The sequence below is a fragment of the Choloepus didactylus genome, chromosome 3, assembly GCF_015220235.1.
Source record: "Choloepus didactylus isolate mChoDid1 chromosome 3, mChoDid1.pri, whole genome shotgun sequence".
NCBI classification, from domain to species: domain Eukaryota; kingdom Metazoa; phylum Chordata; class Mammalia; order Pilosa; family Megalonychidae; genus Choloepus; species Choloepus didactylus.
In genome coordinates this window covers 43,460,628-43,482,741 of record NC_051309.1, presented here as the reverse complement: position 1 = coordinate 43,482,741, position 22,114 = coordinate 43,460,628, and the positions used below count along the sequence as shown (strand labels likewise).

Here is a 22,114-nt window from a genome sequence, read left to right as displayed (position 1 = left end):
CAGATTTTCTCGGCTCTTTTTCATCTGATTCTTGCCCTGGATATGTGGTACAATTTTTAAGATTGCACTTTTTGTGCACTTATTTCACCACCAGGAGAGAGATTCCTTTCCTCAGTTTCTTCTCTGGGAATCTTGATCTGTTCTATTTGCTTTTCTGCAGAATTTTCTCCCCAGCTCCTATGATTCTTTAAAATTTTCTCCCTCCCTCAGTGCCTCTTTTTTCCTTACACTTTTCAGTTCTGGGTCCCCCATCTTACAGCAGTTAACTTTAATACCCCCTTTTTTCTTTGTAAGGCTTTTCTGCCTTCAGTTTCTTCCCCTTAAGGTATCCACCTTGGGGAGCAAGATGTGGTCAATCCAGAAAGGTGGGTCACTCCAGAGAAGTCCATTTTGTGTTTAGATAGTCGAGCCAGCAGTAACTGGATTGAGTGAGTGCACTACTTGACAGCCACCATTCTACCACAGTTTCTTCTTCTCACCACCCCTGGGGGCCCTTTTTTTATGCAGCACTCCTCTGTGGCTTGTGTTCCATCCTGGGGCTCTGTGGACTTGGGTCCCTGTGCCTGGATATGCAGGGAGTTCTGACTCACTGCTGTGAGTGGTCTCATAGTCTGTGTCCCCGGTGGGAGGTGAGAGGGATCTGGGCCGCTGCCTCTGAGCAACTCCCAAGCTGCGTGGGACTGAGTAAGGAGGAGGAATGAGGACCATGTGCCTGGGACAGAAATTTCCTACCTGATATGTTTCTCTTTCTTTGATTCAGTGTGTGTGGAGTCCTTCTCCAGTCTCTACCTTCCTCCAGAGTTCTAAGCCAGTGGTATTTGTCCTTTTAGTCTCTGAATCTCTGTGGAGGAATTTTTAGAGGATGTTTTAGGTTGTCATGTTGATGATGTTGCCCCTGTTTTCATAGCATTTTGTCCACGCTTCCATGGCAGTTTTTTTTTTTTTTTTTAGTCACAAGGGCACAAGATAAAGGTTATACAATCATGTCAGAGATTAAGGCAGCTGGATTACAGTTCAGGTTTCAGGTATTTCCCTCTATCTGCTCTAATATACCAGAAAGTAAAAAGGAATATCTATATAATGACTCAGCAATCATAATCAGCCCTTAAATCCTAACTTCTCAGTTACAACTCCTCCCTCTCTTTCAATCTTCAGGGATATCTGGGTGACAACTCTTATAACTTCTTCATGCCAAGAAAAGGGGCATCAAAATTATGGGGCAGAGGGATGAAACTGGTTGTTCATGGAGAGACTGGTACTTCTGCATTTTAGAGCTTATCTGGCATAGGAACAATCTGGAGGCTTTAAGTCTCTGCAAAACAATAAGTAAAACTTTTGTAGATCCCAGGGTATCCTTTAGGGTTTTCAGGAATACTGTTGGTTGGGGCTTGCCATATTGTGGCAGTTTGTAATAGGAGTAACTTCCAGAATAACCTCTTGACTTGATTTGAAATCTCTTAGACATTGAAACTCTGTTTACTTCTTTTCCCACTTTTGGCCACCCAATTCCACAGTGCCAGAGCCAGGCTCATCCCTGGGAGACATGTCCCATGCTGTCAGGGAGATTTATATCCATGGAAGTCATGTGCCATGTAGGGTGTAGGTAGTGAGTTTATTTGCAGAGTTTAGCTTAGAGAGAAGAGACCACTTTTGAGTAACAAAAGAGGTTTCCTGGGGTGATTCTTAGGCATTGATTATAAGCAGGCTTAGCTTTGCCATTACAGAAATAAGTTTCACAAGGGCAAATCTCAAAATCAAGGGCCTGGCTCATCTAACTGGGACCCCCACCAATGGCAGTAGTTTGGTTTTTTTTTTTTTTGGATTAATTTTTATTTTTTTATTAAATTCAGTTTTATTGAAATACATTTACACACCATACAATCATCCATGGTATACAATCCACTATCCACAGTATGATAACATAGTTATGTGTTCATCACCACAATCTATCTCTGAACATTTTCCTTACATCAGAAAGAACCAGAACAAGAATAAAAAATAAAAGTGAAAAAAGAACACCCAAATCATCACCCCCATCCCACCCCATTTGTCCTTTAGTTTTTACCCCCATTTTTCTACTCATCCATACACTAGATAAAGGGGGTGTGATCCACAAGGTCTTCACAATCACACTGTCACCCCTTGTAATCTACATTATTATATAATTGTCTTCAGGAGTCCAGACTGCTGGGTTGGAGTTTGGTAGTTTCAGGTATTTACTTCTAGCTATTCCAATACATTAAAACCTAAGAGGTGTTATCTATATAGTGCGTAAGAATGTCCACCAGAGTGACCTCTCGACTCCATTTGAAATCTCTCAGCCACTGAAAGTATTTCGTCTCATTTTGCATCCCCCTTTTGGTCAAGAAGATACTCTCAGTCCCACGATGCCGGGTCCACATTCGTCCCGGGGAGTCATATTCTGCATTGAAAGGCAGTAGTTTTTACACTGTATTGCATTTGTCTAGTTTCTTGACTGCTTCCTCCTCGGAACACTGAGCAGCTGGGGGGCAGAAACTATGTTTCATATTTGTCCCCTCAAAGGCTGGCACAGCAGTCAACATGTAGTAGGTGGACAAGAAATATTTTTTTAAATGAGTAAAAGAAGAAGAACAAACAATATCTATGTGTTTAAATGAGATTGCATTCTCTCTTTCCTAGTGTAATCCCTGTTTTCTCTCCATCTCTGTTCCTTTTGTTGTTGTTGTTTGCCTGTTTTTAATGGTAAAAGAATAATTAAGGAATTAGAATTTAGTGAATGTGTATCAGCATTTGGATTGTTTTAATCAAGATGAGGGTGAGGAGGATTTAAAGACACATTTGTTCAAAAGTAGGGAAGACGTTGAGAACCCTAGTAAGTAAATTAGGGAAGAAGATTCAGAATTAAGAATGAGAATCTGTCAGTTTCTCCTACCCTAAATCACAATTTGTCCTTACCCAAAGCTTGGGATTTTACCGACCTGGCCCAAACTTGGAGTCACAGAGCTGATGGTTTGAATTCCAGCTCTACCACTTCCCCACCCATTTGAAGTAGAGGAGGCAGGCCACTTACATGCAGCTTCTCTAAATTAGTTTCTTCCTCTGAGAAATGGGAATAGCAGTATCTACCCATTCTAGATCTTAGAATTGTCAAAATCAAAAGTGATCAGGCCTTGTGCTCACAGACATAGGGGACTGGTGGTTTGATGGGCTGAGCCCTCTACCACAGGACTTGCCCTCGGGAAGACTGTTGCTGCAGGGGAGATGCTAGGCCTGCTTATAATTGTGCCCAAGAGCCTCCTCCCGAATGCCTCTGTTGCTCAGATGTGGCCCTCTCTCTCTAGATAAGCCGACTTGAAAGGTGAAATCACTGCCATGACCCACTACATGGGATCTGACACCCAGGGGAGTGAATCTCCCTGGCAACGTGGAATATGACTCCCAGGGAGGAATCTAGACCTGGCATGGTGGGATGGAGAACATCTTCTTGACCAAAAGGGGGATATAAAAGGAAATGAAATAAGTTTCAGTGGCTGAGAAATTTCAAAAGGAGCTGAAAGGTCACTCTGGTGGGCACTCTTATGCACAATATAGACAACCCTTTTTAGGTTCTAATGAATTGAAATAGCTAGCAGTAAATACCTGAAACTATCAAACTACAACCTAGAACCCATGAATCTTGAAGACGATTGTATAAAAATATAGCTTATGAGGGGTGACAATGTGATTGGGAAAGCCATATGGACCACACTCCCCTTTGTCCAGTGTCTGGATGAATGAGTAGAAAAATTGGGGCAAGAAAAAAAAAAGGCACCCAGTGTTCTTTTTTACTTTAATAGTTCTTTTTCACTTTAAATTTTATTCTTATTATTTTTGTGTGTGTGATAATGACAATGTTCAAAAATTAATTTTGGTGTTGAATGCATAACTATATATTGGTACTGTGAACAATTGAATGTACGCTTTGTATGACTGCATGGTATGTGAATATATCTCAATAAAAATGAATTAAAAAAAAGTGATCAGGCTTTAGCTTATACAGTAGGACTATGTGATTGTGAAAACTGTGGCTCACATTCCCTTTATCCAGTGTATGGATAGATGAGTAGAAAAATGGGGATTAAAAAGTAAATGAATAATAGGGTGGAAGTTGGGGATGGGATGCTTTGGGTGTTCTTTTTTTTTTTTCTTAAATTCAGTTTTATTGAGAAATATTCACATACCATACAATCATCCATGATGTACAATCAACTGTTCACAGTACCATCTTATAGTTGTGCATTCATCATCCCAATCTATTTTGAACATTACCAGAAAGAATTGGAATCAGAATAAAAAATTAAAATTTAAATTTAAATTAAAAAAAAAACCCCACCCAGATCACACCCCCCCCCATCCCACCCTGTTTTTCATTTAGGTTTTGTCCCCATTTTTCTACTCATCCATCCATACACTGGATAAAGGGAGTGCGATCCACAGGGTTTTCACAATCACACTTACTGTCACCCATTACAAGCTACATTGTTATACAATCATCTTCAAGAGTCAAGGCTACTGGGTTGGAGTTTAGTAGTTTCAGGTATTTACTTCTAGCTATTCCAGTATATTAAAACCTAAAAAGTGTTATCTATATAGTTTGTAAGAACGTCCACCAGTGTGACCTCTAGACTCCATTTGAAATCTCTCAGCCACTGAAGCTTTATTTTGTTTCATTTCGCATCCCCTTTTTGGTCAAGAAGATGTTCTCAATTCCACAATGCTGGGTTCAGATTCATCCCTGGGAGTCATATCCTGTGTTGCCAGAGAGATTTACATTGGGTGCTCTTTTTTTACTTTAATTTTTATTTTTATTATTTTTTTTAATTAATGAAAATGTTCAAAAATTGATTGTGGTGATGAATGCACAACTATATGACGATACTGTGAACAACTGATTGTACACTTCGGAGGATTGTATGGTATGTGAATATATCTCAATAAAATTGCATAAAAAGGTAATCAGGCATGTGCATAAGATATGCTGTTACACACAATGCAAATATAAATTGTGTAGCTGTACTGCTTTTTTATATGTAGGAGAAACTCAGTAAATGTTTGATGGACAATTGAATTCATTGATCCCAGTTAGCTGATGATCTTATTTTAATCGAAGACTAAATGCAGGAACAATCTCATCTTTAGGGTTTCTGTAAAACAACCAGCCTATATGACATCATCATGACCTAGAAAGCACTCTTCTCCATTAAATTGCTGACCCTTTGACTTCCTTTATGTGGGACAAAACCTGTCATTCCACCATTTGAAATCTGGCTTGAAATGTACCATGTCAGGGAAAGGTAACATTGAGACTTAAATCACATGACTTAAGGTACACATGACCAACCTCATACATTGAGGCATATTTTAATAAGGACTAAAGATGAAATTAGTTGTTTTGTTTTGTTTTTGTTTTAAATTTTAAACAGTAATGTGGTGTACTTTATGAGCTGCACTGTTAATGAGGAGAATGAATGGTAATTTGGAGGCCAGCCACCCATCCCTCAGGCTATAAAATGGGTCCTCACCTATATCCTCCATCTTATTTCATCTCCTAGAAATTGTGAATCTGCTGCTTAATTTAAACTAACAGGTAGCTACATTATTGATTTGAAGTTAAAAGTTATAAATACAGACACTGTAATCCTTCCATTATATCTGGATGAAACTCTGACTTGGAAGAATATTGGGGTAGATCACAGAGAATTTTAATAATTTATCCCCACATAACAAAAATGCCCACTAATTTGCTCTTGCTATTATCAAAATAGTCATCACAAACACCATGATGAAAAATATCCACATGAAGAATCGGTCTATGACTTTTGCAACCTTCTTCCACTCACTGCCTTTGGAATGGGTGGCCTTGTGGTCCTCGAGGCACTTGGCGATGTACTCAATATTCCTTGTCAGCGATTGGTACCGTGCACAGTAACTGTCAGCATCCTGAGGGTTCTCTCTCTGGCACCCCAAGTCATTCTTTAGGAGTCTGTTCATTTCCTTCTTTCTGGAAAGGTCCTGGTTCCTGGCTGCTTTCAGATTCGGCTCTGGAGGTTGATCATAAACCTTTGTTAGGTGGTCCCGCTCCCGGCCGTGGCGCAGGCTCAGGCAGCTCTCACCCACGTCATAGACAAACAAGGCCCTGGACATGTATTTCAGGATGACCACCCTGGCCCAGTGTGGCACTGGCCGGGCCTCAGCCCCACAGAAGTGGATGTTCATCACCATGATGGTCAAGGCCGTGGAGGCTGTGATCAAGGCCATCGTGGCTATGTAGTATTTTCCTGGAATTAAAACAACAGCAAGAACAATGACAGTTAAGTTAGTTTAAAGAGTGTCTTCATGTGTGGCAGGCTGAATTATGTACGCCAACAAAGATGTTTTTAATCTTAATCCCCATTCCTGTGGTCATTTGTGAATAGATCCTATTTAGGTATGGCCCAACTGAATCAGGGCTTTAAAAAGAAAAGTCAGAGAAAGTCACAGGAAAGAGATGGGCTGGAAATCAGCAGAAACTAGAAGAATAGACACAAGAAAGAGAGAGATTGCCATGTGCCAAGAAACGGAAAAGCAAGCCAGAGAGCCACAAGGATTGCAGCAAGCCAGCACCAGAATGCTACCAACTTTGGGAAGAAAGCATGGCCTTGCTGATGCCTTGATTTGGGAATTCTAGCCTTCCAAATCGTGAGACAAAAAATTTGTGTTGTTAAGCCAACCCATTGTGTGGTATTTGTCATAGCAGCCTGACAAACTAAAACATCATGTTTGGCTTATAAAGAAACACCTTTTCTAAGGAAGCAGTATACCCTAGTGGTTACTAGTATAGACTTTTGAATCAAACTTCCTGGGTTCAAATCCTATCTCTTTCATTTATTAGACATGTGACCTGGAGCAAGTTAGGTAACACAATTAAGCCTCAGCTTCCTTCTCTGTAAAGTGGGTATAATAATAGTATCTAACTCATAGCAATGTGGTGAGACTTAATTGAGAACATGCATATCAAGTTCTCAGCACTACCCCTGGCCCAAAGTTAAAAGGTTTGTAAATGTTTGCTGGGATCATGATGTGAAAAACTTTTCTTCTCTCAAAAAACAATTAATGAACTTGACCAGTTCTCAGAATTATCTTCAGACTTGATTAAGATGGAAGCCCATTGCTATTGGGTAAGAAAGGAGGCATGGTGTCACTAAGAGTCTTTATTTAAAATGTGATTGCATAAAGCAAATGTTCATGAAAAAGGAAAATAAAAGAAGTAAACAATAAAAATAAGGGCACAAGTCCATATAGAACAAATACTTGAGAAGATGAACAAAAACAAAAACATGTTATTAGAAAGAGTAATAAAACAAAACTTTAATAAGAATTGCTCAAGGTAAAAAGAGAGAGAAATAGAGAAGATACAAAAGAGGAAATAATAACAGAACAGAAATTTAGAAAATGATAAAATAATTTTATAAAATAGCCATATAGGAATATATTTGATAACCTAGATGAAACAGACAAATTTCTGGGAAAATATGAAGTCAAAAATTAATGAAGGAACACTTGAATAGAAAAGGAAATCAATCAGCTACTCCTTCTCTTCCCCACAAAAAAGCTCTAGGCCCAAAAGGATGAAAAAATAAGTATTACCAAACATTCAAGGAACAGATAATTCAAATCTTATGCAAGTTCTTCCAGAAATAGAAAGAGAGGAATAGCAGCTCAACACAAAAAAAGCAACTCAAGTTAACCCTGATTCCAGAACTGGCAGGAAAGGCAATTTGGGGGCCCACTTCACTTATAGACTTCTTTGCGAAAATCCTATAAAAATAATTAGCTAACAGAATCTAACTGAATCCAACAGTATATTAAAGTGATAATTTATCATGACAAAGGATGGTTTGGCCCAGGGATGCAAAGCAGTTCAACATCTGATAATCTTTCCATGAAATTCACTACATTATTGAGATAACAGTTATCTCTTTAGATAAATAAATAAAACATAATTATCTTAGATAAAGAAAAAGCATTTGAGAATGTTTACCACCCACTTATTAAATGTTAAAAACTCTGAGAACACTATAAATAGATGACTTTCTTAATATGAAAAAATCCATGGGTCAGAAATCTACATCAAATGCTACACTTAATCCAGAAATTTTAGCCATGCTTCTGTAAGATCAGGAACATATTTCATATGCACTATTCCCTAAAACAATCCTGGAGGTCCAGGCTAATGTTACAGGATCAAAGAAACAGTAACATTGGAAGGGTGGAGATATAATTGTCATGCTTTTCAGATATTGTACTTCTCTACATAGAAAATCCAATAGAATCAACAAACCATTCGAACTAACAAGAGATTTTGTCAAGGTACTAGATATAAGATCAATTTATAGAAATCTATAGCATTTCTTTACATTAGGAATAACGAATAACCTTTCTTAAAAAGGTTATTAAGAAAAGAAGAATAATTAAATTAATGGAGAGATATATCATGTTCACAGATGGAAAAATTTATTGTAATAAAGCTTATTAATTCCCTCCAAATCAATCTATAATTACAATGCAATCTCAATTAAAATCTCCTTGGAATTTTCTTTTAAGGAATTAGAAAAACTGACTCAAGATTAATATAGAAGATTTATGCCCATACATAGCTAGATCAATTTTGAGGAAAAGAATGAAGAGGAAGGAATTAGCTTATGAGATACAGATAAATCTACAAAACAATAATATCAAAAATAATAAGAACAGACAAATAGACCAGTGGAACTGAACAGTGAGCTCAAAAGTGGATATATGTATATATATACACACACATACATATATATATATGCAAATGGCAATTTGATATATGATGAAGGAGGCACCATAAAGCAAAGCAGAAAGTTGTACTATTTAGAAGATACGGTAGTAGGTGCACATAAAACTAAGCAAACGAAAAAAACAAAGTCACGCCTTAACCAAAAATTGCAACATAATTAAATTGAAAAACTTGAACGGGGATGAACAGCAACTGCTGCTTACTTATTCCATGATTCATCCTCCCTTTCCTTTTAGAAATAGAACTCTGATTTGTGGCAGGGCCAACTACTTCCAGATAGAAAGCTACATTTCCCAGCCTCCCTTGCAGCCTGGTATGGCCAATGGACTATAAGTGAAAATGATGTGACACATCTAAGATAGCTCCTTAAAAGAAAGGGGTGTTGTCTTCTTTCTCTTGTTCTCTATTCCACTGTTTGGAAAACAGATGCAGTGGCTGGAGCTCCAGCAGTCTTCTTAGACCCTGAGGATGAGAACCATACCCTGAATGGTGGAAAGGAAAGCTGGAAAGAGCCTGGCTCATGATGATAATGCAGATGCTGTACAAGCCCTGGTCCACTTCTTTAACTTCAGAGAGTACAGAGTTCTATCATGTTTAAACCACAACAGAAGGGAGTTCTATGATCTATGATCTAAATAGTACAGAAGTTGGCAGGGACCAAGTAAGAAAAGAAAAGCCTCCTTTTCCATAGAGAAAGTCAATAGATAATGTCTAAATTTTTAAAAATTGAGAAATACCAACATAAGAATATTATTCAGAAATATGAAGGTGAGAACCAAAAGAAATGACTTTAAAGTGCTTGTCTCTGGGAATTGAGACCCAGAGGTGGAGAGAGGTGGAACCAGGGACTGTGATTTTTTTTTTCCATTATAAGTCTTGTAATACTATTTGACTTTTTATACCATTTATATATACTACTTTTATTTCTAATACACTTTGAACTAAATTTTAAAAATTATTGTGTGATCTCATAGGTGGCCTGTTAATCTTCAAGCTTATACTCCTTTTCCCTTTCAAAGTTACCCTTGATGTCCATTTTAAACTTATTTTTCTATTCTAGATGTATTCTAAGAAAGATAGCATGCAGGGTAATTTATCCCTGAGTTTTGTGCTACTCTTTATTCTAGCTCTTCTAACTGAATTTGTACATAATTAAAGATGTTCTTCAATAAAGTAGATCTCTTTCAAAATATATTAGGGACTTAAGACTTGGGGCTAAATTTAGGGGTGGGGACTTGGTAAAGAATGCCTCCTGCAAGAACTTTCAGGAAATTGGTGTGCAAATGGCAGTGTCACTCATCAGAAGCTTGGGTGATTGAATAGAGAGGAGTGTGGCTTCAGAAGGGTTCAGGGTCAAAGTGAAAGGGCAGGAATGAGGGGATCAGTAGAGAGGAGCAGGCTACCTAGGGTAAGGAAGTCTGGGTAGATCGTGGTGACATCAGGGAATGAGAGCCAAAGTCTCAGAAGTTGTGGTTCCTGAGATTCTTGGACGAATGTGTTCACTGCAATTTCCGCAAGGCCTAGAACAGTGTCTGGTATGAAGTAGATGCTCAATAAATATTTTTTGGATGAATGAATGAATGAATAAATAGAAGAATGAATGAAATTGCCCTTTACAGGTTTTAACATTCACCTGCATTTAACAATGTTCCCCTTCCCTAGGGAAATAGATGCAAATAACAAATTATGCTTGCTATTATTCTCAAGATCAGTGTGCACCCTCCTTTAAAAGCTAATTTTCATATTATCACACAAGCAGAACAAGCAATGCTTGCAAAATCCCTGTGAGACATCTCTGTTCAGAAATTCACCAGCTTGCTGCTTAATGTTGCTGCTAAACAAGAGAGAGGGACCTGCCAACTGATCCTGCCTCAAGCAGGGTTATGATTTGATGTCATCACTGCCAATCGTTTCTGCCTCAGGCAAGGTAATAAAAATGCCAAAACACATTTTTTGTGTGTGAGGAAAGTAACCTTCTGCATCTGTTTCTCAAAGAGGGGTGAGTGTGTGTGTGTGTGTCTGTGTGTGTGTATGTGTTGCTTGGAAAGACATAAAAAGGAAGAAATCTTCAGAGAAACCAGTGTAGTAACATCTAAATATTTGGTAAAATTACTGGATTCAGCAGAGAGTAAAAGGGAAGTAGAATATCCCTTTGATGTTGCTCTCTCAGTCTCTTGGTGTGGTGGCTTGGAGCTGTATGTACCCCAGAAAGACATGTTTTTAAATCTAATCCATTCTTGTAGATGTGAATCCATTGTAAGTAGGACCTTTTGATGAGACTCCTTCAATTAAGGTGGGACCCATCTCAATCAAGATAGCTCTTAATCCTATTATTGGAATCCTTTAAAAGTGGAATGAAATACAGGAATAGGCAGAGAAAGCCACAGGAAGCAAGAAGCTGAACATCAGTGGAAACTGGAAGAGAAGTGAGAGACCAGGAGACTGCCTAAAGACCAAGGATCACCAGCAGCCAGCCCCACAACGCCAGCCTTGGGGGAGAAAGTATCATCTTGACATCTTGATTCAGACTTTTTCCAAGCCTCAAACCAGGAGCAAATAAATTCCCATTATTTAACCCAACACATTTCATGGTGTTTGCTTGAGCAGCCTGGAAAACTAAAACCCTTGGTATTCTGACCTTTTTCCTCGTTGCTTACATGTTTCTGATTCTGGCTCGCATCTGTTACAACAGCAAGGTGTTGAGATTGAAGGGCTGGATCGGAGGGGTGTCTTTGGCAGCAGGGAGTTGGTGTTAAAGGAGGGCTGTCAGAACAAGACAGGTAAAGGAGAGGGCAGACGGGGGTGGTAGCTTCTTTGACACTCCAACCCTTGGAGGAACATTTCATTATCTCAGATTTTTGAACATGTGGTCTGTTTTAGAATCACCTCAGGTGCTACTTTAAAACTCAGATTCCCAGATCTTGCCCAAGATTGCTAACTCAAACTCCTTGAATGTGGAAATCTGCATTTTAACAAGCTCTCTCAACAGTTATTATGCCCAGTAAAGTTTGAGGATTATTCTGTCAATGGTAGATGTCAGGCTTTAAAATCCAGCTCATCTTTTTTATCATGTTTGCTGCTGTTCCCAGAAGAAAACTCTTGTAACGTAAGAAAATAATAACAGTTGCTATTTACTTGGTGTTCATCTTCTGCCAGGTTTTGTGCTAAGCCATGATAAAATGAGTTGGCAATTAGGCAAATTTTGCAGTTAAAGACTAAGCAATCAAGTAACTTCCCTGAGATTAATCAAGGAGGTGTGTGGTAAAGTCAGAGTTCAAATGCAGGTTACTTTTACTTCAAAATCAGAGTCCTTAACCTCTAGATGCAACAGAAGGCATACCAGAATCACCAGGAGGGCTTGTTAAAACAGATTGCCAAACCTCATCTCCAGAGTTTCGAATTCAGTAGGTTTAGGTTGGGGCCTGAGAATTTGCATTTCCAAAAGTTCCCAGGTGGTGTTGATTCTATGGATCCAGGAACCACACTTTAAGAACCACTGTTCTAAACCTAGTGCCTCTCATTGCTCATTTGTGTAAATCCAGAAACCATAAGGCCAGCTTTGTTTCCAACAAGCCATATCCATATTCAAAGATGCCAACTGCAGTCACCAAATGAATTATGTGACTGTCGGTGTTAAATCGGAAGTCAGCCCGGTTGTTACGAGTTTAAAGGCACATACATAGCCCCAGTCGCGACAAAGCTGGGCTCAAAGTGTTAGACACTTGAACTCACCTATCAGTGGGACATTTTCTGAGGCTGGCATGATTTCTGCCACCATGAGCTGAAATACAGTCATGGCCAACAGGATCGTCACTCCCAGGGAGACCTTTTCCCCAGAGGCAGCTGGGAGGTAAAAACTCAAGGGGGCCAGAAAAGATATGAGCACGCATGGGATGAGGAGGTTGACAATATAGAAAGAAGACCTCCTCTTCAGGAGGAGAGTGAATGTCACATCTGGGTAAGGCTCAGAGCAGCAGCCATAGGCGATCACATTCTTCACAGCAGGCATGCCGTGGACCTCCCACTCCACGTCTTCAATAAAGTCAGAGAGGTCTCCACTATCCAGGGCATTGAATATGTCCACCTGATTGCCATTGTAGGTCCAGGAACCAAAGGTCAGGTTGCACTGCTGGTTATCAAAGGGAAAGTAGGTGACGTCCACCACGCAGGAGCTCTTGGTGATGGCTGGTGCATCCCAGGTGATCAGCCCATCGTACCGCAGGACCACATTGGTGTTCACGGGCTCTGAAGATTCATCGTCAGCCCTGGAGGCCAGACAGAGAAAATGAAAACTGCTTTCTAGAACTCACCATACTCCTGATCCCAGACTGCTCACTGTCCCGTGCTTATCACTTCAGCATCTTTACCAATGGGTCACCATTTTCCCTATCACCCTGGCTTAAAAGCTTGTACTCAACTCTAATTCACTCTTCTCCTCCATCTCCTGCAACTAGTCAGGGCCCAAATTCTCCTGGATTCTTGCTTTAAAGCATCTCTGCTTTAAAAAAAAAAAAAAAAAAAAAAAGAATCAGCCTGTGAAGGCCAAACTCTGCTTTGAACTCTTACCTGATTTTGTTACCTTTGGGACACCAGAATGTTAAAATAGCTTTTTGTTGCTGTTGTAAGTATTGTACATGTGTATTGTAGAACATTTGGAAAACACAGAGAAAAAAATTCAATCACTGATATTTTTAGAGATAATCACTTATTCTATTATACCATCTTTTTGCTTTATCAGCATCCATGCCTCCTCTTTTTGGTTACAGAATTTCAATTTTCTTTTAAGGAAGTACTTTTTCCCCACCAACAAGGTGGCAGAACTGTTGTTCGAGGTGCCCCACACTCCTTTGACCAGGGGCTGGCTGTGTGATGTTAGCCGGACCCAACTGATTCTGCTTCTCTGGAGTTTAAATTTTAAGAAGAGTGACCCAAAACCCCAAAAGAATTGGAACAGAGTCACCCTAATATTGCCTGTTGGGGATCCCCATTGGCCAAACCCAACCAGAATCCAGAGGGCAAGAGGGTCTACTGACTGAAAATATCAGCCCCACTACTCGGGAGTGGTTTAAAGATATTACTATTTAATCACTTCATTCAACCTACTTATTTAATCACTATTCAATCAACAATATTGTTTTATCTTTCTAGTTTCTCTGATCACATCACTTGACAGCTCAAAAATTCTGATGGTTTCCTAAGGCCCACCAAATAGTTCCAAACCTCCTTCATTCATTTAGATGTTCCATTATCCACTCTAGTCCCACTTTCTAACCTGATGTCTCCCACTAGTCTCCTTCACTCACACTCCATCAATCATGACTAAAACCTCAGCAGACCCTGTGAGTTCCTGTCTTTTTGTATTCAAACACTTTCTTCTACCTACGATGCCCCCCTTATTCTTCATGTACAAATCTAATCCATCCTTCAAGACCCAGTTCAAATGCCACCTTCTCTGCAAAGTCATCCCAGTCTCTCTAGGGGGACAAAATCTCTCCGTCTTTGAAGAACCACGGCCCCTTATTTCTATGTTTCAAGGGACTTACCTTTTTTACCTTGTATTATAGTTATTTACATGCAGTTCTTATTAGATTGTTCCTTGAGTCAGAGACAAAGCCTTAAATCCTCATTAACTCCTCAACACACTGCAATATGTCTTGCACAGAAAATGATTTAACAAAGAAAGATAGGTAGGTAGGTAATTGGGTTGACTGAATAAATAAGGCTCATTCTCCTTTAGAAAGTGGCATGGAATCATAGAAGATTCATGGAGAGACCTAGGTTCAAACACTGGCTCAGGCTGTGTGATCATAAACAAGTTACATTTCTGTGTAAAATGTAAGGATTTTAATAGTCACCTTAAGATTTTTTTAAATTTTGCATTAAGTAAATAACTATGTGAATTAGTTTCCTATTGCTGCTGTAACAAATTACCACAACCTTAATATCTTTAAACAACATCATCTTAGAGTTCTAGAGTTCAGAAATCCTAAAATCAAGCTGTCAGCAGGGCTAAGTTCCCTCAGAGGCTCTAGGGAAGAATCAGTTTCCTTGCCTTTTCCAGTTTCTGGAGACTACCTGCATTCCTGGGCTACTGGCCCCTTCCTTGCATCAATCCAATTTCTGCTTCCTTCTTTGCATCCTCTGCTCTGACTCTGAACCTCCTGCCTCCCTCTTGTAAGCATCCTTATGATTACATTGGGTTGACCAAGATAATCCAGGGTAATCTCCCCATCTCATGGTCCTTAATTTAACCACATCTGGAAAGTCCCTTTGCTGCGGCAAGGTAACATAGTCACAGGTTTGGGGGATGAGGGCATGGACATCTCTGGGGCACTATTATTCTGTCTACCATACTATGTAGAGCCCCAACTCAGTGCCTGACACATAGTAAATGTCCAATACATGTTAGTTTCTTCTATTTTCCTTCCCATTGTTTCTAACTGGGTCTACATTCTCAAATAAAATATGAAAAAATTACAGGGACAAAATAAAAAGCAGAGGTTGGGAAAGGCAAGGTTCAACAATATGACCCTGATAAAATATTTAAATTGTTTTCCTTTTATCTCCTCTTTCCTTGGCCACTCAATGCCTTCCAGGCAGCCCCTCCACTTTTCCCTGTCTGATCAAAGACTGAGCTGCCCTTGGTCATTTTGCACTTGAGCATACATGCTTTTCCCAGCAGGGACAGTAAGAAGCCCATTCCCAGGAATCGGGGAAGAGTGGGCTGGTGAAGGAGAACACAGGGAGAGTCAGCCAGTGTTTTCAGTCACCAGGGAGTACCTGAATCTCAGCCTAGATTTTGTTTGCTCGGTCCCGTGATCCCTTCCTTTGTGCATCTCCAAGGTCTCCATCTTTCATGTGTCTGATTTTAGTTCCCAGATGCTGGTGAGCTTATTGAGTTTCACAGTAGAATTTTTATTTGAACCCAATGAACACTTCCCAAATGAGGTATTGACTAAAATGCACATAATGAGGTCAGACCCAGATGACCCTGATCCCTTCTTCTGTCATGGGTCATAAGTGACAGACTGCATTGGGCGCCAAACTCATTGGAAGAAGAGGAAGGACGACACTTGGAAATGTTGGAAATGTGTTAAGCAACAGGAGAGCAAAGGAAATGGAACTTCTAGAACAGTGTACAGAACAACTTCTGATGACTTATTCTTTAATTACTTTAGTACTCCTGAAATGCCCAAGTTTGGAATGCTAAGTAGGGATGCTAAAGCAAAAATTCTTGAAGATCTTCAATTTGGGCTCTTCTTCATGAGCATTTAGTTCCAAGATCAGTATTATACTTGGCAGGACAAGGCAAATAGGAGGATGATGACTTTGACAAAGGGAAGAACCAGGTGAAAAGAAGAGGAAGAAATATAATATTAACCAAAACTAGAAGGCTAACCCTAAAACCAGCGCTGCTTTGCAGAGTGCCAACTGCTGTGAGCTGGGGGTATACACATCATTGAATAATAGCAAAAACAACTGAGTTGCTCACACATATATATATATGGCAAGACCTTGAAGAAAGCTCTTCTCTTTATCTTCAAGGCTAACTTCTTTCCTATGTCGTGACTTCCTTTCCTCCCAGGTCTCCTTCAGAATTTTATCCTCTCTTGGTCCCTCTTGTTTTCTGTGGCTCTTCTAACCTCTTCTCAATTCTACCAACTTCCTTTCCTCTCAAATATTTCCCACCTCTCTCATCTCCTTCAGCACACTGCTCTCAAGAGTAATTTATATGTTCTGCTCTCAACTCCCCATTTCACTTTTGTTTCTCATCTCGTTGCAATTTGTTTTCTTTCCAACATGCTTTTTCAAATGTCATTTGTGACTTCCAACAGACAAATCTAAAGACTTCTTCTAAGTCCTCAAGCTGTTCAATTCTTCCAAGCATTTCACACTGTGGATTGTTCCTAGACCTCCTTTTTTCTCTTGGTTTCTTTGACACAACTCTGTATTTATTCTTCTTACCTTTTTAACCATTTCTTCCAAGTCTTCTCTGTAAATTTCTTAAATGTACAGGTTTCCCAACTTTATCCTCAGCCATTTTATTTTCTTCCTTGAGTAGTTCTATCAGGGCTTAAAAAGGATTTTGGCATCTAAATACCTGACCTTCCTTCCAGGTTTAAGATTTGCCTTTCAATCCCCTTATTGGACATCTCCACGTGGCTATTCCTTGGGTCCCCCAAACTGAACAGGTCCCACACCAAACTCAAGATCTGTTCCTCCTTCCCCTCCTTTATTTCTAAAAGTCCTGCCATCCTTTCAAATATCTATGCTACTTAAGCTAACCTTAAAGCTAAATTCTGCACAAATCCTTCTGAATGCAGTAGGGCACCCAATTCCTCACTAGGTCTAAAATCCAACCATTAAAAATGCCAATTAAGATTTAACCTTTAAAATTTGCCCAAAACTGACATTTGAAATTTACATAGCCCACACTTTATTTAATCTAAAAATGCCAAGAATCCTTGCAGCTTCTTATACTAACCATTGTACTAACCATATACTAATGCTAACCACTCCCAACAGAACCTTGAGTTCTAATTCACTTATCTCTTTACTGATTTCCTGACAGAGCCAGTTTACTTGAACTACTGTGTTGCTAAAGAGCTTACTACCTCTTGGTTCAATTCAATGCTCAAGTTATTAAGGGCATTTTCTTTTGTTGAGTAGAACTATCCTCCCTTTAACTTCTACTCAGCGTCTTGTGTTTTATTCTCTGAATCAATTTTCTCCCTTTTCTCTACCCTCTATGTTCTCTAATTGCATAAGACAACCATAAAGTCTTCCCACATAGACTTCTCTCTTCCAAACTAAGCACCAACAAGTTAAAATGCTCCTCACAGGAGATGGCTTCCAGGCCCATCACCATCTGGATCTTTGCCTAACAAATCTAGCCCCATGGATTCAGGCACCATGGTGAGTCTGGAGGCTAAGAATATTTCTGCCCAAACCGTCCTAATCGCATCCTACCTTGATCTTCCTTTCCTGACTCACCACCACCTATGAAGCCCATTTTGTGGCCTACAAAATTCTGTGCCAGCTTCTGAAAAGTGGTGATACTATATCTGGGATTAGAAGATTCTGCAGGGTCAAGAATTCAGCCAAAGACCAAGGTCAGAAAAACATCTATGATTGGGTACCTCCTTTGCCTAAGCCTATAGTACTCTCCTCTCTCCTTATCTCAGTTGGTTAAAGGAATGCAAATGCCATGCAACCATAGCTACACAAAAGAGTTCCCTCTAGACAGTAAAACTCTGAGGTTACTGAGAAGGAGAAGGCAAAGGAGAAAGAGGATCAAGGATAGAATTGCCCATGTTAGGAGGGCAGGAGAAGACTAAAGAACTAATCAAGAGGAACAGGAAAGAACTGACCAGTCAGCATGGTAAAAAGGCTGTGTGTGAGAAAGGGATGGGGCACAGAACTCCCATAGCATCTTAAGGTCAATAATCTTAGGAGAAAGGAAAAGAGAGTGGAACATAATTTACCAAAACCAGAGTAGACTTGTGTGAGCTCAGTAGGCTTTCTCTGATAAGTTGGTACTGGGGTGGGCTTAACTTAGGGTGTCAGGCAAGCTTGCAAACAGCTGGTGACTGCCTCAGCCAACCAAAGCAGGAGAGAGAAGAGGACTAGAGTTTCACTTGTTTTCCAAGGAGAATTGTTAACATTTATAGAATGCTCTGAGATATCTGTGTCAACTGTATTCTCAGACTACTTTCCTGTACCCTATGTATGAGAGAGAGAGAATGAATAGCAGCTCATTTTCTTGCATGTTCTGTGTGTTTGTGTGAATAAGAAAGAGAGAGAGAGAGAGAGAGCAACAGAGAGAGAGAAAGTGAGAGAGACAGAGAGCACACATGGGGAGGGAGGGTGAACTAAAGTAATAGAGCACAGCACTTGAATTTCACTTCCTTGCTTGCAAAGGAATGTGGAAGAATCCTCTGGCCACTCAGGGTGGGGACAGACAGCAGGATCAGGGCAATGATTCAAGAGGTCATGACCCTTGGACAAGCTCTCTGACGAGGAAGGAAGGAAGCAACCAGAGTTCCTTCTTGAAAGGAGACTCATGCCCACTAGAAAGCTGAGCTATCAGGGGTGTCCCCTAAGCTGCCCCTCATTCACCTTGCTTTGGACCACAAAAGGAACTTTCTGAAACTTGGGCTCCAGAATAAAAAGAGGGAGAGGCCCTTCAACAACAGGTGGAGCAACTGAGCTTGATTTGTGCCAGGGTGATCTAGTTCCTTCTCAAAGCGTGATCCGTGGACTAGCAGCACCAACATCAGCTGGAGCTTGTGTCATGCAGAATCTCAGGCCCCAGCCCAGACCTACCGAACCAGAATCTTTATTTTAACAGATCTCTGAGTGATTTGTATGAACATTACAGTTTGAGAAACACTGATTAGCTCACATAAACTTGACCACCCATTTATGCAAGGCCCCTTGCTGTGAGACCAGGAAAAGGCCAACTGGGGATCTTATAATCTAGCTCCTCCTCTACCCCACACAAAACCCCAAATCCATGGCCCAGCTTCTGATTTCTAGTTTAGTTTGAGTAGTATCATTGTTGTTGTTGTTTTTGTTTTTTGAGAAGTTGTAGGTTTACAGAAAAATCATGCATAAAATACAGGGTTCCCATATACCATCTTATTATTAACAACTTGCATTGGTGTGGTACGGACATTACAATTCATGAAAGAACATTTTTATATGGTACTATTAACTCTAGTTCATTGTTTACAATAGACTACTGTTTGTGTTGTTCGGTCCTATGTTTTGTTTTGTTTTTTAGTATCATTGTTATTGATACATGTCCTTGGATGACAGAGGACCTCCAATGTCTCATCTGAAAAGGGGGACTGTAAATTGGACATGGTGGTCTCCTTCCAGTTCTAAGCTTTTGTGACTCATTACTTCATTGTCTAAGATTTTATGACCATTATTTGAGGGCCAAGGAACATGGATCAGTACTTCATGCAAGTTTTCAGCATTCTATTTTTGTCATGTTTAAATTCTGTTAGATCAATACATTGAAATTCATTGCTGGCAAACCTCAGCTCTGACTTGCACTTACTTGTTATATAGGACAATGTCCGGCCGCCACACCAGGTCGCTGGGGATCCTGATGGAGTCCAGCCCATCATACTGGTCTCGATCCCACTTAAGATATGCATCATGCCAGATTTGGCGGATCCATAAATAGGCAGTCAGAATTTGGTTTCTTTCATCCTGTTCAACAAACCCAGATGTCACTCTGTCCAGTACACACCTCAACCAAATGCCCTCCATTTCTAGAACAACTTGTTCTTCACAACAGGAATTTCAAAAGCCCTAATTTATTTTCAGTAAGTGAGAGTTTTTTCATTCTATCTCTTGATTGCCTATCAAGGCCACATTTTTTCCTGCTTGATTTAGTATTTAAACTGTAAAGTGGAAAAATGTTTGTCATCAGATCTTTGCATAGACAATTGCTCAAATTTCTCTGAAAGTTAATCAACTAATGATATGTTTGAATAAGAAAGTCAGGAAGTATCTATCATGTCCAGAAGAAAAATCTTTGACGTTTCATAACTTTGTGAAATTAAACATACATATGCACTTAATAAATTGAGGTAAATTGCATAATATAAAATTCACCATTTAAATAATTTTAAAGTGTACAATTTAATGGCTTCTGATACATTCACAATATGGTACAACAATCACCACCATCTAATTCCAGAACATTTTCACCACCCCCAAAGGAAACTCCATACCCGTTAAACATTCACCCCCACTTCTTCCTCCCCCTTCCCCCAGTCCCTGGCAACAACTAATTTCCTTTCTGTCTCTAAGGATTTACCTATTCTGAACATTTCACATAGGAATCACACAATATGTAACACCTCCTTTCTTGATGTACGATATGTAATGTCATAATCCAAGAAGGTTACAGTTAATGGCCAGGATAAGGTACCATTTAGTGGAATTAATTTCATAGATGGCTTCCCATGGTGGTCCCTTCTCTCACCATCTTGCACACGGAGCTGTCTGTTCTCATTCCCTGTCAAACTCCCAGTTAAGACATTCCCTCAGGAAAGCACTGTTGTTTCCATGCTGAGCACCGTTCCAAAGAGCCACCACCATCTGTTACTCACCATATCCTTTATCTGAGAAAGTGTAATCTGCAGTGTGACATTCAGGACTTTATCTGTATCTTCCACTGGACGAAGAGCACTGGAATAATCTTCAAAAAGGTCATTAAACAACTTCTGAGCATATTTTCCATCTGCCGCTTCTACAGCTGCTCAAAAAGAGGGACCTGGATCAACCCTCAGAGGGTCGTGTGCATTTCAAGGCAAAGGACACCAGACTGAGCTCTAAAACTGGGGACAACCCAGCATCGGCTGGGGACAAGCTTTGGATCAATAGGAGTTGTTTTTTTGGCATGCCCTACCCAGATCAGCACGAGTCAGTAAGAAACATGGCTACTTCCATGCAGTTGGGTTATTTGCTCTGCCTTTCCTGCCCCACCTCTCACCCCCTACCAAAGAAATGACCCCAAATGAGCTGAGATGGTGACATGCCCCAGCCTCTCACCTCTCAGTCTGGAGGCAGCAAAGTAAATCCAACAAAAGGAGATGCAGGAATGAGGCCACTTCATTATTTCCCTGAGCCTCTATAAAGTCCCAGGGAGGCAATGCTGTCCTCCACTTCCCCCTGTGAGAGGGAAGCCTCTGGGCACAAAGACCCCACTCTGGCGAGTCTCACTGCGACAGATGGAGAGCTCAGGCTTGCGATGCACAAAGGACCAAGGGCCTCCCTCCCCCTCTCGTAACCCGAGACTGGCGGTTCCAGTGGCTGAGAGTCCTGGAGTCCTGGGTCCCCAGTCGGTTTAGGTCAGGCAGTGCATTTCTGGGAGAGCCCTCCCGGTTGAGTCTCTGCCACTCCACCGCAGGAGCATCCAACAAGACCTTTGGCAGAAGAGAGGTGGGGTGGGGAGGCTGGGGTGCCAAACACCCCAGAGACTCTACCTACACAGAATGGGCACTTGCTACCACTGCAGCAAGCAGATTCAGCCCAGTCTGGGGACTAAGGGAAGCTAAGCAGACCCAGCTATGGGGTAGCCCTCCAGAAAGGCCCCTGTACACTTCTAGCAGCATCTGAAGAGGGAAAGAGAAGCAATTCCATTGTCTCCACATCACACTGGGATTTGGATTTCTTCTCTGCCTTTGGGCTTCTGATCACTTCTGGTGTCCCACTGGGCATGGACCTTTGGTAGTAAATCTTTGTGTGAGCATAAGCACGAAGGCGTGT

The 22,114-nt window shown here is 40.5% G+C and overlaps 1 protein-coding gene across 1 annotated transcript; it reads right to left on the bottom strand.

Annotated features, from left to right (window-relative positions):
- Window positions 1–5,654: 5,654 nt before the first annotated feature.
- On the bottom strand, window positions 5,655–21,882 carry CHRNA9 (cholinergic receptor nicotinic alpha 9 subunit). The gene is made up of 5 exons (XM_037828920.1): window positions 21,398–21,882; window positions 20,956–21,101; window positions 19,893–20,047; window positions 12,557–13,089; window positions 5,655–6,299 (listed from the first exon to the last, which is right to left on the bottom strand). The coding sequence occupies exons 1-5, from the start codon at window positions 21,459–21,461 to the stop codon at window positions 5,758–5,760; spliced, it is 1,440 nt and encodes a 479-aa protein (XP_037684848.1). The 5' UTR covers window positions 21,462–21,882; the 3' UTR covers window positions 5,655–5,757.
- Window positions 21,883–22,114: the final 232 nt, after the last annotated feature.

Excerpts from the sequence above, each read along its gene's own strand:
- CHRNA9 (XM_037828920.1), bottom strand. The coding sequence starts at position 21,461 with ATGAAGTGGCCTCATTCCTGCATCTCCTTTTGTTGGATTTACTTTGCT. Across the intron at positions 20,048-20,955 it reads TTTCTCAGATAAAGGATATG|GATGAAAGAAACCAAATTCT; the intron begins GTGAGTAACAGA and ends TTTGTTGAACAG. Across the intron at positions 6,300-12,556 it reads AGAAAATGTCCCACTGATAG|GAAAATACTACATAGCCACG; the intron begins GTGAGTTCAAGT and ends TTTTAATTCCAG.